The 17,115-nt window shown below is 37.4% G+C and overlaps 1 protein-coding gene across 1 annotated transcript in view; it reads left to right on the forward strand.

Moving 5' to 3' along the window:
• The window catches only part of LOC107585271 (RAC-gamma serine/threonine-protein kinase-like), an 89,696-nt gene that overhangs the window by 489 nt on the left and 72,092 nt on the right, over positions 1 to 17,115 (forward strand). Inside the window, exon 2 of the mRNA XM_016272217.1 lies at positions 14,148 to 14,488. Within this exon, the coding sequence (XP_016127703.1) occupies positions 14,443 to 14,488 (46 nt within the window). The 5' untranslated portion in view covers positions 14,148 to 14,442. The remainder of the gene's footprint in view (positions 1 to 14,147; positions 14,489 to 17,115) is intronic.

The raw sequence follows: 17,115 nt of genomic DNA on the forward strand, positions 1-17,115 counted from the left end.
AAAGGGAAAAAAAAAAAAAAAAAAAAAGCCCGCCATATGACTGTAATACCAATGTTAAATGTCCCATTTGACGGAGCGCGTGGCTGGCTGTGACGCAGCTTCGGTTCATTTCAGCCTGCGATCATTCAGCGCATATAAACAGCTGATGCTGCTGCGTGGAGGCTGTGAAGCAGGGGAATGAGCTCTGCTTATGGCCTAGCGTGTTTTTCGCATAATTCCTACTTTTATCTCCCGAGACATCCCCACCTTCCGTTGGCAAATTAATTTTAGTAATGCAAAAGCCTCGACAATACAGAATCTCTGTTTGTTTAAATAACTGTAAGACCAGATTGGCGCAGGAAGACGTTCTGTTATTCTCTTTATCCAGCTTATTCATTGCATTTGAGGTAACAGATTCGCACCTGACCAATCAAGACAATGACAGTTTGCCAGCAGCATGTCTGTGAAGGACCATCTGCATGTGGGACTGTGAGGCTGCTTAACATGAGGGTCAATCAGGTTTAATCAGAATGTCATAATTGGATTTTGCTTTGAAACCTCAGACTTTGGCTGGTGAGGTCTGCAGGACATCTCCAGACTTTTAGTCCAGTTAAACCCCACGCCTGCAGGCTAATGTTCATCCGTCTCCACTTTTAAGGTTCTCAAAATCCAGTAAACATCTGATGGATAGAACTAAGTCCCTGCCCTACAATACATATTTTCTCTTTTGATAATACGTTACACTCGTATGTCTTGGAAATTGAGTCTTTGTGTTCATGATGGTTAAAAAACATGTCTACAAAATGTTTTAATGATTAAAAATGTCAAGTGGTGCACTAAGATTCTTTCATTGCATCTTAAATACATGGGTGAGCATTCATTACTTTTCAAAAGTAATGAGGTTTCTAACTAAGTTTTCAAGGAAAATATAATAAAAAATATATATATTAATAATATTTTTATTAACAAAATTGTCTGTTTAAAAAAAAATAAAAAAAATAATGCCAAAACTTATTATGCCAACAATTTTATTTGGATCAAACACATGAGCATCATGTCATTGACCCATGACCATTTGTTCTTTTATGTGTGTATATCAATATAATGATGTAGAAAATGCTTTGGTTGCTGTCCAACAGTAGTTTGTGATAAATTAGTTATTGTGAAGAAATAATAATAGTAATGTACTCCAATACTTGCTTTCGGAAAGTAAAAGCTAAAAAAATCATATGAATCTGTGTGCATAACTTCAACCTACTTGACTTTTACTGAGCAGAATTCCAGATTTACCGATTACTTTGGGTTCATTTAATCAAGTCTTGCACTTGCACTGCTCCATTTTGCTAATTTACTCACTAAGATATCTTGCCTTTTATTGATGGTTTTGTGCTTAACCAGTCTGTCTTGGTTATAGCTTTGTGGTTATAGCTTTTTGTCGTATCAATAGTGTCAGTTGGCCTTATTGATCTAATTATTTGGCTGTATATCAATGCCCCATCCATGTAATTTAGATCAGAATCTTTCAGGAAACGGTAGAAAAGATGAAATCTCTTTAGGTGCAAGTTGAGATGAAATTACTGGTTACAAACAAAGCTTGGCATTTCCGGATTCTTCAGACACCCTGAAAAGCGCTGTTTTAGATTAGCGCTTCACTCAAATTGAGTTAAACAACAAAAAGTGCTGTGTGTGGTGTTAAACACTGGTGCATATCACACATCTGCTGGTTGTTTTTATTTATCACTTTTATATGACATTTCTCAGGTTTTAGAAGTGTTGTGTTCTACATTCTTTGGTGTGCATTCAACAACCTGTAACATCTGACTGATTCAAGTTAAAACTGATTTTGGCAGTTGTTCAAAAAGACACCAATTCATATTTCTTAACTTTAAACATAAGTATAACTTTATAAATCACTTTAGAATTCATTTCTGAACATATAATTAAGTCTAAAGTCTGCTACATATCATTTTCATCTATAGATTTGTTTGACTGAATTTTTTGAACATCCTGCGAGCCTTATTAATGGAAGAATTATTTTTAAGTAGATTATATAAAACAAGAGCAAAAGACATTATTAAATTGACCTCACATTAAGTGCTCTTCTCCAGCTCTGTGGAGAGAAAGAATAAGAGCACTCCTGAATAATGACTGCAGCAGATTAGCAAAGGTCCTCCCGAGTCCTCCGACATCCTCATCCGCCAGTATTTATTCACAAATTTCTCATTTCCTCTTCTTAGGTTTTAGTTAGACCACAGTGTCTTCTCAGTTTCTGTTTGCGGCTGCAGCATTGGTGGCTGACTGCAGAGAAATCGTTCATTATTCACGTCTCTTTCTGCAACATACAACTCTTACATACAAACAAAACCTCATGGAGATGCTGAAGTTCTCAGTTACTTTTGAATCCATAAGAGCCGTGATTATCTTGTACTGGGGTGGTGGCATATTCCGTATTGTTTGAAGTTACTAAGTTTAAAGGGTTAGTTCACCCAAAAATGCTGTCATTAATTACTCACCCTCATGTCGTTTCAAACCCGTAAGACTTTCGTTCATCTTCGGAACACAAATTAAGATATTTTTGATGGAATCTGAGAGCTGTCTGACCCTGCATAGACAGCAACGCAACTGAAATGTTCCCAAGTCCAGAAACGTAACAAGGAGATCTGTAATCTGTAATAATCCTTGTGACATCAGTGGTTCATCCGCAATTTTACGAAGCTACGAGAATACTTTTTGTGCGCAAAAGAAAAAAAATAATGACTTTTTTCAACAATTCGTCATCTCCGCATCACCCTGGTGCCATTTTGGAGAATATCAGCTGGACGTAAACAGCGTATGCTGTTCTGTGTCAGCTGTGTCACGCCGGATCTGTTTCCTACATTGTTTGCGCTTTGATTTGAATGATAACAACATATCCGCGTGACGCAGCTTTTTTCGGGTCTTTTTTCTTTTGCGCACAAAAAGTATTCTCGTAGCTTCGTATAATTGCGAATGAACCACTGATGTCACATGGATTATTTTACAGATCACCTTGCTACGTTTCTGGACCTGGGAACATTTCAGTTGTATTGCTGTCTATGCCGGGTCAGACAGCTCTCAGATTCCATCAAAAATATCTTAATTTGTGTTCCGAAGATTGAACGAAGGTCTTACGGGTTTGAAACGTCATGAGGGTGAGTAATTAATGACAGAATTTTCAGTTTTGGGTGAACTAACCCTTTAAATGCATATTCAAAGGATATTCATAACTATTGTTTTGAATATAACCGTGCAGCACATTGCATTACATGGGAGCATGTGCTTAGTTATTTTTGTGGTGCATCACAGTCTTTGCATGCAAGTGCTGATAGAGCAAACCAAAGCCATGTTAAGAATTTGCTCTTTGCAGCCAAAAGAAGATTCATGAAAAACAATATTAGAAGGGCTTTGTAAACAACTTATTTTGAATGAGTCTTGTTGTAGGGGACTTGTGATGGGAGCTCACAGATTTCCTTTGCTTCAGGGTAACATTAGCACCGATTAGTGAAATTGAAAGTGTTGCTTGGAAAGGGCTGGATTTCACCTTCAGGGATTCTTCTCTGATTACTTGAAGAGAAAATATCCGTCAGTTGTAAACTCTTTCAGGGGACGTTAGAAACTTTGGATGATGCCAGTTTGTGTTTGCAGTAGATATCTATCTTTTCACGGGAAGAATTTAAAAATCCAGTGCCTGGAGTTCTCTTGCACCTTTTTGTAATATAAGTTGCAGTTTGAGGTTTGTAAGATATTTTTTATTGTTTTAGAAAGTCTCTTATGCTCACCAAGGCTGCATTTATTTGAAAAAATACAGTACAAACAGTAATATTGTGAAATACTAATGTTTTCCATTTTAATATATCTTAAAATGTGATGGCAAAACTGAATTTTCAGCATCGTTACTCCAGTCTTCAGTGTCACATGATCCTTCAGAAATCATTCTGTTATGCTAATTTGGTACTCGAAACATTTCTCATTATCAATACATTTTTTTTGTCATGATTCTTGATGAATAGAAAGTTACAATTTATTCGAACAGCATTTATGTGAAACAGAAATATTTTGTAACATTAGAAATGCCTTTATTGTCACTAATCAATTTAAAGCATCCTTGGTGGATAAAAGTATTAATTTCTTTAAAAAAATGCTGACCCCATTTTTAAATGGTGTGTACAACCTTAATTTTTTCCCACCAGGAGTCCATCTCTGTTACCATAAGCAGTCACATTGTTCTTTTTCTAACCATTCAGAATGATACTGCCATGAAAATGTGGGCTTATTTGGCTTTTCCATATTGTTCATTAAACTGATGGGAATTACGACAATAAATCTGAGAATAGTTCATTTTAAATATATGTACATTATGCATTGAAGGCTTGTGGCGGATGTTTAGATATTGCTCCGTGGCACGCTGAGAATGATTGATGCTGCGCGTCTGTGTTAGTCTGGCCTCAACAGGAGAGCCCCTCCTTCCCAGACCTGCTCAGGAATGAAATGATTATCTCAAGGGTGCTCCCCTCATTTGTATGGAAAAGTTGTATTTGGTGTGGCAGCTTCGGGACATCCCCAGATAGTGCTGCAGCGATAGGCTTACAGATGCTTGACTGCGACAGTGACGCAGTGGAATTGTGTCTCCTGTCACTCAAGGGAAGCAAAAGGAACAGAGAGTCTGTGCTGCTGCCAGAATGTAGAGGATGATGGGGTTTGGTTGGTAAAGTAGAATAGCCCAACAGCCCTATTAAAAAATGATCACTTAATGGGGATGAAACACAACTTTCCTCGTGTTTAGTCTTGTGTCTTTTGCTTTATTGTGTGGCCAGTGTTATATTTGATTTGTTTGCATGAAATATTTGTCACCTCCATGAACAATATACATTTCCTCTGGCCCAATCAAACTGAAACTTTCTATTCCTTAATACCAAAAATACAGTTAATTTCTTAAAGTTTAAAGGTATTCTGGGAATGTAAAAATCCAATAGAGGGCAACAATGATGGCCAACTTTTTCAGCAGCCTTGATCTGTCTTGAAGTATTTTTGAAGTTTTCCCCTTTAATTTTCTAATTTGATTAGTTCACTGTGTATATATTATATTAACCAAAATATTCAGATTACAAATATGTAAGTAGTTGCTTAGTGGTGGTGCATTTAAAATGTGAAACAATTGTCAAGTAATTGAGAGATGCGGGCTGTACTTTAACATGCTATCAGTCAGCATGTTAAAAACCTGTCCGAGAAGTTTAGTCTTTTAATTCACTTTATTTACAGCACCACCATTACAAGCATCAAAACATATTTACAAATAGGTTTATTGGTAAGGTGTTAAAGTGAGATTAAAGCACAGAAGTCTGTTGCTGGTTCTTTATGGTGTGGTACTCACTTTTGAGTGTCTTGTCAGAAAACTAATCAGACAAATGACTGCTGTAAAAAATAATAGAAAAAGACTCAAACTGCTGGATGTCGTGAGCTATGTGTTGTTATTAAATACGGTTTTTAAAAATGAAGTTGTAATGATTCTGACTTCTGGTTTCTACAGTAGCATGTCATCGCTTAACCTCCTCAGAGATTAAGGTATGTCTGTCTTGAAAGGTTTAGCATATTCATTAACATTAAAAATCAAATTCTCTATGGATCAAATGAATGGGATTTGTTCTTACTTTTGTGGCAAGCGGGGTCTTTCAGGGTTGTGAGTCACGTACAGGGTTTTCTGCTTGTGTTAAATGATTAAGGGCTTCACCGATATCTCTTTGGACCTTGAATCACCCATGTACTCTGCTTACCATATTAACAGCAGATTAAGGCTGCAGCTAAATGCACACAACCAGGAATTTTCAGTTGGAACTGCGAATACTCTGGCCTCCAGAGGCCCTTTACAGACTGAAGGATGCTAAATATTCCTTGTCTGACCCACATGTGATTTGCTGTATAAAAAAAATAAAATAATACTATTTATGTTGTGAGGGAGCCCTGCAGATGATTGTCTTTTGTTGGCCCTATGACAATGAGGAAGCTGCCTTGGTCTCCATATCTTTAGGGGCTGCAGTCTATCCAGTAGCTGTGATGTCCTCTGTCATCATGTCCAAAAGTCTGCAACAAGCATCATTTGTTAATTATCTCAGAAGGGAAAATAGGAACCTTTTAGTAATTAGTCTTTCTGTTATAGAGGACACAACAATGCATTACAATTGTGCATTCAGACAAATGTGTTGAGTGATTTCTTACTTTCCATTTTCTTTGGTTAGAGTATGGTTGTCAAATGTTGGCACATTCTGATTGAGTTCAGGTTAAGACTCATGGTTTGACTCTTTCGCTCTTTGACTCACTCTTTCATTCTGAGCTGATCTGTTTAGCCATTGTTGGTTTACCCTGTTTGTGATCCTAACATGCTGACTTCCCTTTTCTCTGCTATGAATGCTTGTATGTGACTCGTACGACTGTTCTGCAAAATCAAAACATTTTTATTAACATTAGCATTTTAAAAGTAAGGAAATGCAGACAAAAATTCTTATCTTTCACACAGTATTTTTATTGTATTGCTTGACTTCTCTGTCAGAGGGACATATTTAGCTTTATTGTGTTTGTTAAACTGTCAGTGTGCATGAAACTGCTTTGATGTAATGCTTCAGATTTACATACTTGCTGTGCTATTTGCCATATTTGAGACTGCTTTAAGAATAGGACTCATTTGTGGTATTCACATTGTAATTGTAGTTATTTATTCCTTCTCTTGGATGATAGTAAGTGTTGGAATTCTGCCACAATTATCAGTGTTGTAATTTGAAGTGCTTTTCCTCATTCTAAAAATGATTCAGCTTTCACAGTTTTTTCAATCTGATATATCAAGATTTCAGTTATTACTCATTAACAACTTCTTAAATGATAACTCATCCCAAAATGAAAGCTTTGTCATTATTTGCTCATCCCAAATTCTAACCTTGTATTGATTTTTTTTTATTCTATGAAAAACCAAATGAGATGTTGGGCAGAATGTTTGAGCTGCTCTTTTCTGTACAGTGAAAGTGAAAGGTGATTTAAATGGATAAATAGTAGTTATGTTATATTGTAATAAAATTTCACAATATTATGTCATCTGAAATCATAGAATAGTTTTGTGTGAGGAACCAAACTTTGTAATTGTGAACACCAAATGTAAGCCATTATTGACTGATGATCTTGCCCTCCGCCTTAAATCTCATTCTCAAGTTATTTTGTAAGTTGGCTAAAGCTGTTCTTCTTTTAAATAATTAAGATTTTCATCGAGTTCAGTATTAGCATTAAAGGGGTCATAGGATGCCCATTTTCCACAAGTTGATATGATTCTTTAGGGTCTTAATGAAAAGTCTATAACACAGTTTGGTTAAAATTTCTCAATGGTAGTGTAAAAAACACCTTTTTTACCATGTCAAAAACAGCTCTTTTCAGATAAAGCGGTTTTTGTAGCATTTTCCTTTAAATGCTAATGAGCTCTGCTGACCCCGCCCCTCTCTTCCGAGCTGCTCTCAGAGAGACTGTTTACTTTAGCCGCATTCATCGTGAAACTTGCTAATTAGCACATTATTAGGAAAGGCGATCTGCAAAGATTCATTACAAAACATTACACTAACTTCTCCTGTAGATGAGACTGGATCATGAATGATTCGCACGAACAGACGCATTTATGTAGATCGGGGGCGCATTCCCTTCAGAAACAATGCAATCCACTGTAGGGATATGCCGGTATCAAATTTTCATGTTGCGATTAATTGCTAATGCTTTTATCACGGTATACGGTATTGTCACAATATTGAAATTTAGTTTGAAAAAGTGATGTCATAATACAGTATAACAGGTTTAATAACTTTTTTCTTATAAAAAAAAAAAACTGTACATTTAAATGCAATAAAGCAATACAGAAAAATGTATAAAGTAAAAAGTTTTACACAGATTAAAGTGCAAAAGAATAATAAAGACCAATAGGTATCACTTTACAATAAGACCTCATTAGTTAACCTTAGTTAATGCATTAACATTCACAATGAGCAATAGCTGCAGAAGTTATTAATCTTTGTTAAAAAAATACAAGTCTTTGTTCATGTTAGCTCATTAAATAACACGGTTGCAACTTTCGATTTTAACAACCGGTTATTAAATATTGGAATACCTAAGATTAATGAATGTTCAGAAGAATTTTTCATTGGCAGTTTGTTAACTAATGAATTAACTAATGTTAACTAATGAAGCCCTAATGTAAAGTGTGACCAAACAATAAAGAATAAAAACACTTTCAAACAATATCTAGGGCATGTTGTAGTCCAGATTAAAATGTAAAAGAAGTTTGAAAATAAATAGCCTATTAAGTCTAAATAAGCCCTAATGTAAAGTGTGACCGAACAATAAAGAATCAAAACACTTTCAAACAATATCTAGGGCATGTTGTAGTCCAGATTAAAATGTAAAATAAATAGCCTATTAAGTCTAAATATTTCAGTATTTGGCGCTGTGATGAACATCATAGCAAATTCACAAATCCTGAATGGCTGTTTAAATCATTTAAACATGATTCAGAAACAGAAAGTAGTGCAGCTGCTTTGTTTACAGTTTTTTCCGGGGTAATGGCTGCATTTAAATTAATTATTATTATTATTATTTCTGCAGTTTAGCGCCATCTGCTGTCAGAGAGTGAAAGTGCGCTTTCATCCAGAGCGTCTCTCACATGTTCCGCCATGTGCTTCTAGTCCGCACTTATTTACATCAGAGTGCGCACTCGTCTTTCACGCAGCATACAGCAGTGTTGTGCATTTTGACCAGTTGATGGGAAAAGTATTCTTAAAATGCATTCAAAATTCTGAATAATTTGTAATATGTAATTATTCATGGTATTTAGAAGTGCCCACCATAACAATATCGTGCATATTCATTACTGTGATATATCGCATTACCGAATATCGGCACAAGTCTAATCCACTGCGAGTTCAGCAGCTCAGATGTCGGGAGTAAATGACGACTGCTATGTTCATTATTACATCCAACAACAAAACACCTCAATCGCTTAGGAATCATTCTTGTCTACATCTGCTCCGCGTAGAGATGCTCCGATCTGCCTTTTTTGCCTCCGATACCGATTCCGATACCTAAGGTTCGGTATTGGCCGATTCCGATCCAATACCAGTTAAGTTTTTTTCCCTCATTTAAATAAATGTAGAATTTATATATCTCTGTGTGTGGAACTGATAATCATTCTTTCACAATCTACTAGATACAGACTACTTCATTATAAAATAAACAAATATGAAAAAATATAGGCCTATGTATATTTATAATCTATGACAAAAATGTATCATAAACTAGGTTAGTGGATAATTCGGCAGCAAAAGTTATTCTAGAAAAATCTGGCACAATAATTTTAGAAATCCAAACATTTAGTGAAAAAACTATTTTGTGGGGAACAAATAAAAGTGTTGCACTAAATATGGTAAAATGTTACACATTGCTATTTGTATTATAAAATCCATTCATTAAAAACATTCATGAATGCATTTATATATAAGTATATACTATAAAATTAAAATACATTTATTTTAAATGTATAGCATATTTTTTAATAAGGCAACAACATATGATAGATACGATAGGACAAAACAAATACAGTGCAGCACGAACTGTTTTTATACAGTCAACCCTCAACGGACACCTTGGCAATTGAATCGCCATTGGCTAGTATATTTTTTTATGTGTATATATATATGTATTTGTAAAATGGTACACCTTTTTAAATATCTGAAAATACACTCTTAATATCAGTCAGTCAAGCATTATAATTAGGGATGCACCGATACCACTTTTTCCAGTACTCGCCCGATACGATACTTTTATTTTTGGTACTTGCCGATACCAAGTACCGATACCAATATTTTATTGCATTTGTAAATTAAAAAAATATTGGGTACAGAAATCAAAAGAGTATGTATAATGTTAGTTGGTTAACTTCATTTATCAAATAGATAGTCAAACCAAAATTTATTCAGACACCTTCAACATTTCTCACATTATCACAGTTTATTCGCTATAGTTTAGAAAATGGTAATAAAATATAACAAGAACTCAAAGTTAAACTGTCAGAACAAATTCAGCTTGATAATGTTAGATAACTTTGATAGAAAGGTATGTAGCCTAATGGATTACAATCAACCAAAAAATTGGACAGCTGTTAGTATGACAGTATTTACACAACTATCAATACTTAGTCGGGCAGCCCTTAGCCTTAATGACAGCCTGTAGTCTCCTGGGCATGCTGTCATCCAGCTTCATGCAAACCTCAACTTCATTTTTTTCCCCCCAGACCCGGTCTGAATAATTTTTGGTCCCAAATTTGTATCCGTTTTACTGGTAGTCCACTGTATGAAGAAATGTTGGGTATAATTTGTCACAGTTTACTTTAAGAATCAGAATCAGAAGAGCTTTATTACCAAGTCTCCATTTCAGTTATTTGTTCGGCCAGCTGTTGCATCGCGGCGCTCACGTACGCGTCCGGAGGCACGCACACATTCACAAGAATGAAAGAGGAAAACTCCCGCTGCGAGTAGAAAGGTTTACGGTTTATGATGAGTGCCTCTAAATTAGGACAATATACCTTTTTTCAGCGTTGTTACATCTGAACACCAACTTTCGTTGATGTAGAAACATAATCCACCACCTCTGGTTTTCCCCGTTAACTCCGCGATGCGATCCGCTCTGAACAGCTGGTAGCCAGGCAGATGAAGCGCATTGTCCGAAATGGCTTCACTCAGCCAGGTTTCAGTGAAGCACAGTGCAGCAGAGTTAGAAAAGTCCTTGTTGGTGCGGGTGAGGAGAAGAAGTTCATCCGTTTTGTTAGGAAGGGAACGGACATTCGCGAGATGAATGCTTGGGAGTGCAGTCCGAATGCCGCACGCGCAGAGATTCACCAGGGCGCCGGCGCGTTTCCCTCTTCTACGTCTGCACGCGCGTTTGAACAACACCGCTGTACCTCCGACTAGAATGTCCAACAAAACATCAGAATAATCAAAAGCCGGAAAAATATTGTCTGGGGTGTGCTGCTTAATGTTAAGGAGTTTGTCTCTGGTAAAACTTATAGAAGAAGAATGACAAAACACAGAACAAACAAACAAAAACAATAGAAGAATCACAGAGCTCAGCGTCCCGGCTGCCATTTGCGGCGGCATCAGTTTGGTCAATTTATTTTGCTATCTTCACTTACATAAATGAACTATAGTGTCCTGCACCCACTAGTAAAAAAATATCAAAAATTATATCTGGTCTCTGAATAATTTTTGGTTTGACTGTATATCCTTTGGTTATTTTCACACTTAATTATGCCCATTAAAATGTATTTTACAAGTTTTAGTTACTTTCACTGTTCATTTTTTGCTCTATGGTACATCATCTTTAATTTAATAGCATTAGAGCTGCTCCATTGCAGTGGCTTAGTACTGTAATCACACGCTTTGCTGTAATAGTGCAGGGAACTACTCGCTATAAATCTCCTAACTGATATTTTCAGAAATAGAAGTTGCGTTTTTTCATCTGAAACGTGCTGCGATTTATATTCCAAAGCCACTCATATAATGCAGAAACACTCAAGCAAGCAAAACGCGCAGCGCGTGCACATATTTGTACTGGTGCGGAATGAGAGGGACAAGTAGTACAGCGCATTTCACACAGGCTGCTAGATTCACTTTCGCCAGAAAGTCGTATGCCCAAGGTTAAAAATAAATGACGTTTATAGTGAATGCCCCTATAAATGGTCTTATTTTTACGATTTAGTTCTAATCCAAATGATGCGTGTGCTAAGTGAGCAAACATCAAAGATCAGATCACACAATAGAAGTGCGTGCACTCTCTCTCTTTCTCTCTCTCCCTACCGTTAAGCAACTTGTGCATTGTTTTACTTGTTTTTGACACATCCGACCGAACTATAAACTTTCCAGTGATGTCTGTGAGAAAGGTATATTCACTCGACAAGCTCGTGGATCTGCGCCGCTGCGTGCTCAATCCACTCAGCGCGCTTTGTTTATCAGCTCGCGCACATCAGCAGTACAGACGTTAATATTGAAAGTTTAACATTATATTCATTGCATACATATACTTCGTAGACATCCTTAATCTCTTATAACTCCATTCTGCTGTCTGTTGTTCTGTTGTCAGTGCTTCTTTGTCTGAATATGGCACTTATCACATGCTGTGTGGTATCGGCATTTGGTATCGGGGCATTTTAACGAGTACGAGTACGAGTACAGGAGCTCAGTATCGGGCCCGATATCGCTATCGGTGCATCCCTAATTATAATATTATAATCAAGTATTATTTAATAATAGAAGTTTAGTAATTAGAATTAAAACTTGGTAACCATGAACTTAGGACTGGTGCTGGTGCTTTTTTTGGTCATTCAGTGTTCCTGTAAAAAAATTAACAATAACACTGATAAGATATTGTTATTATTATTATACGGATTCTACTAATAAGAACAGTATAAAAATGCATTAAGGATTAATGAGCTACTGGATTCATGAATATTAATCGGGTTGTGTGCGTTTGCTCGGACTGATTCGCTGAAATCAAAACAGGGACGATAATAGGTGAGCACCAGCCAATGAGATTGTCGTTTGCGCATTAGTTCCGCCTTCTACAGGAAAACCCGGCAGTTCTTAAAAGCTGAAGAATTCCAAAGGAAGAGAAATTGATGCGTAGTGTATTATATCTGTGCAACAGTTATTGAGCCTTTCTTTGAACAGTTTTAAATTTCAGTTACTGTGCATGTTAAAAACTATTTATAGTCTTTTCTACGCCCGTGTTTTGTTCTCACAGACATCCGGTAGCAAGTAACAAAACATTAAACTCCGGCAAGAAGATAAAGTCCTTTTTGCAAAATCATAGACATGTATTTACAAATCAAGTATAATGGGAACACAGAATGATCTTGGAGAGAGAGCTTTACCGAGCTGACTGCTGTAACCGAACGCGACCAGGGTTTAAACTTTAAAGGCCGAACGACTGACTGACAGCCACAGCGGAGAAAAGAGTTTGTGTGAACTTTAATGTAAGGACTTAAATATTCATATGTAGCTCACATTAAGCTATCGTATGGCTTCAGAAGTAACACAGAATAATTCGCACAATCGAGAAAAATAAATAAATAAAAAATTCTCGGATTTGGATCGGCTCTCTCTGACTGATACCCGATCCGAGAAAAATGGCACTATCGGAGCCGATACCAGATATGAATATCGGATCGGCGCATCCCTACTCCAGCGGTGACACAATGGCGGACTGATGACAGCTCACTCAGGGCGGGTCTGAGGTAAGACACCAGTCCAGTCTGTGCTGAAACGCTACTGTCAATCAAACTATCGTGGGAGGGGCCTGTCTGTGTGACGTCACACAGACAGGCATCTGAGATCGGCTCGATTTGAGAAAGGGGAAAACATTTAACTAGATTAAAAAAAAACACTGGGTGGATTTTATCATTATAGGGTGGTTGTGTACACACACATGTAAAAGTGCATATGTAGCATCCTATGACCCCTTTAAATATGTGTTTCTTTGTCCGAGAGAGATGGGTAAAGGGCACTTTTGCAGAAATCTCCCTCTTTCTAGTGTCTATATATACACACACACATTCTAATACGAATGCACGTAAATAACCCAGTACGCACAATAATAACACTATAATTACATATGTTGTTTTGTTCTCGTTGAAAGTGCGTTAATACAAAGAAGCTGAGATTAATCATGATAAAACATTTTAATTGACTGACAGCACTAGTATACAGTGTATTCATAATATATTTTGATGAGCTTTCTGATTTGATGGATGAAATCATGCATTTTCATAGTGCCTAATGCTCTCCATCAGATACCACTGCATTTACCATGGGACTTCATGTTTGCTTATTTATTCTCACAGTTGTCCTCATCAGACTTTGTTGCAAGTGTCTGTGTTGCTGGTAAGTGTTAAAGAGCTGTGCATGTTGAGAGTGAGAATGAGAGAAAAACAGACAGACAGGGAAATCAGAGAGGCGACAGGGGGGTTGTATGTCTGCTTTTACAATGACTGTCTTGTCAAATTGTGTTTGAATGAAGAGGGGAGTAAAAAGGAAGAGAAGAGTGAAAAATCCACATGCTCCTTTTTTTGTTTCTTTCAGGCTGAGTCACTGTCGAGGAGTAGGAAGATCTAGTGAGAGAGAGGGAGACAACATCACGGAGACAGCGGAAGGAGGGGAAAACCGCTACACAACGCCTTTGAGAGTGAAGCAAGAGAGAGAGGCAGCCAGCGAGAACGACGGAAAGAGAGAGACCGAGCGCAGCAGTGAGGGAGGGAGAGAGACGCTGAGGCTGGGAGAGCTGACCCCCCTCTCCTCTCCTCTCCTCCCCCCCCCCCTCCTCACTCCTTCAGGAGCTGGTGTGTAGGAGCGGCGAGTACAGTGTGACTGAGGCAACATGAGCGATGTCACCATCGTTAAGGAAGGCTGGGTCCAGAAGAGAGGTAAGTAGCTTGTCTCTGCCTGCGTGTTGATCAGCTAGCTGGGTCGAGGAAGCACTCATGTAAGCGTGTGTCTCCAGAGACGGCTCTCCGTCATGGGCGGACCACGGCATGGCTTCAGTCTGTGTCTGTGGAAGCCGGCATGTGGGTGTGCCTCTTCGTAAGCTGTGTTTAGTGCTAGTGTGGCGTTTTAGAGAACATGCGTGTGTGTTCGTGTGCGTCTGCTGGAGGAGCAACTGCATCCAGATTGGTATCCGTCATTTCTCACTGCACTGCTCTCACGTGCCGGGCTGCTATGTTTGACGGGGTTTTCTGTGCATGCTTGCACTCATTCTGATGCATAATGCTCGGTTTGATTAGATTATATGGTGATGTTAATTTATTTGATCAGTACGTCTGGAAAACAAGTTATGTTTAATAATGCTTTTTTTGGTATAATATTTGTGGACTGCAAGGGCTGTTGTGTACAAATAAACACACTCTTTTGTAAGTCAAAGTTAATGTGAAATCCATGTGGGAAGCTGCTCTAGGTGTCCTTATGGGGACATAGTGACTCTAAACCTAGGGTACTTGAACCAGGTTGTCCTGCTTTTAGTTTTGCTTGTCTCACTCTCGCTTGTAAAGGCATACACGTGCCTTGTAGCTTCCCTATATGTGTATCCATCCATGCTGACAGAGATATGCAGCAGCCAAAAGCCACTCGTTTTCAGAGAAAGTTTGTGATTTGGTGATGCAAGCAAAAGTAGCTGTTGGCGAAACGATTGTTCAGTAAAGTTTGACTTTATGGGTTGAACCTGCCTGGTTTTTATGAAGTCGGACTGTCAGATAATGTGATTGAAGCATCCATCATGGATACAAATTAATTGAATGTATACGGTTGACCTGGGTGATGCACTTAAGCTGAAATAAAGATGTGGCACCGAATGCATGTTTAAGCCTCCAAATATTTGATTACTCATTGATTATATCTTGTATACTTAGACAAACAGGTGAGTTCTGTGGCTAGACTATGCAAAATCCCACTCAAATATAACTGCAAGTAAATGTGAAGTTCATGGGATCCGACATCTGGTACTCTTTGAAAGTCATGGAAAAGCAATGAACATTCTTATAGTGAATTAAGAAAGTTTTGTTCTGCCCTAAAGTATTGCATTGGCTGGATATAGTGTAAAACTGGCCCCCAAACCAACGTCATAACATTGATCTGTTTGTTCAGGGTCTTATTGGAGACATTTGTAAGCTAATAAGTAAAGGCTGGAATACACGACACGATGTTTGCCCCGATTTTCTGCTGACTTAGTCAAGTTAAGTTGAGGTTAGTTGCCGAAAGTTGACATTTCATAGAAAATCGCATAGTGTATGATGGTCACAGACAGATTTTTTTAGCTTCAAACTTTGATTCCATCCAGTCTGAGGATATCAAACAGGTTTGATATTTTGAGACAATTTTAGAAAACATTGTTTTCATTTGTCATGCATCTCCTAGCAACAAGATGCACGTTTCTGCCTGAGGCTACGTTTACACTAGTGCGTTTTAGTTTTTAAACAGCGTTTTAAAATGAAAATGATCCTACACTAACGTTTTCACTGCATTTCAAAAAAACGTCCACACTACACAACCGAAAACGCAGGTCACATGACCATTCATGCAGGTACAACAATGTCATTGTTTACACGGTCGTCAAGGATACGCAGAGAGAATGTGGTAATCCACAACATCGTTTTCAAAAGTCTCCATTTTGGTCCGTTTACACTGAAACGCAACCCCGGAGTTTTCAAATTAAAACGGGGTCTGCAGTAGGGCAGGGTAAAAAATATAGATGTCTAGATATTAATCAATTCTCATTTTCACGGAACGATATCGATTCTTAAATCCCAAGAATCAAATAGTCTAGCCTGTTTTCAATTAATGGTATGTATAGATTCCCTATTATTTAGATGGCGGACGCGTCTGTGTGGTTGGTGTGGTCGAATGGGGAATCTACCTAGACATATCTATGGGTACAACAATGAGCAGATGTTATTGTTTACACCGGTCGTCAAGGATACGCAGGGAGAATGTAGGCAGCCACGCCATCGTTTTCAAAAGTCTCCATTTTGGTCCGTTTACACTGAAACGCAACCCCGGAGTTTTCAAATTAAAACGGGGTCTGCAGTAGGGCAGGGTAAAAAATATAGATGTCTAGATATTAATCAATTCTCATTTTCACGGAACGATATCGATTCTTAAATCCCAAGAATCAAATAGTCTAGCCTGTTTTCAATTAATGGACGGAACGTTGAAGGGCACTTCCCATCCAATATATGACTGTGATCATATACTCATTAGTTAGAAAAATAAACTGTAAAGAGGGTCATTTTGCTAAATATATGCCATATAACATATTCATTATAATTTTTACTGTTCTTCTATGTTTCATTTATTTTTGGATAAATCCAAGTTTTTATGACAGCCACCATTGTTTATATATATATATATATATATATATATATATATATATATAAAAACTAATTGAAGTAGAAATATTATGTAATTGTTACTTTATTATTTAAAAAAAACTTAAGTGTAATTTTAACAAATCAGTCAATTTTAACCTTCAATATTATAGTAATGTAGTACCAACTGACCC

This window comes from Sinocyclocheilus grahami, unplaced genomic scaffold (genome assembly GCF_001515645.1).
Source record: "Sinocyclocheilus grahami isolate Dianchi unplaced genomic scaffold, SAMN03320097.WGS_v1.1 scaffold68.1, whole genome shotgun sequence".
Classification (NCBI taxonomy): Eukaryota; Metazoa; Chordata; class Actinopteri; order Cypriniformes; family Cyprinidae; genus Sinocyclocheilus; species Sinocyclocheilus grahami.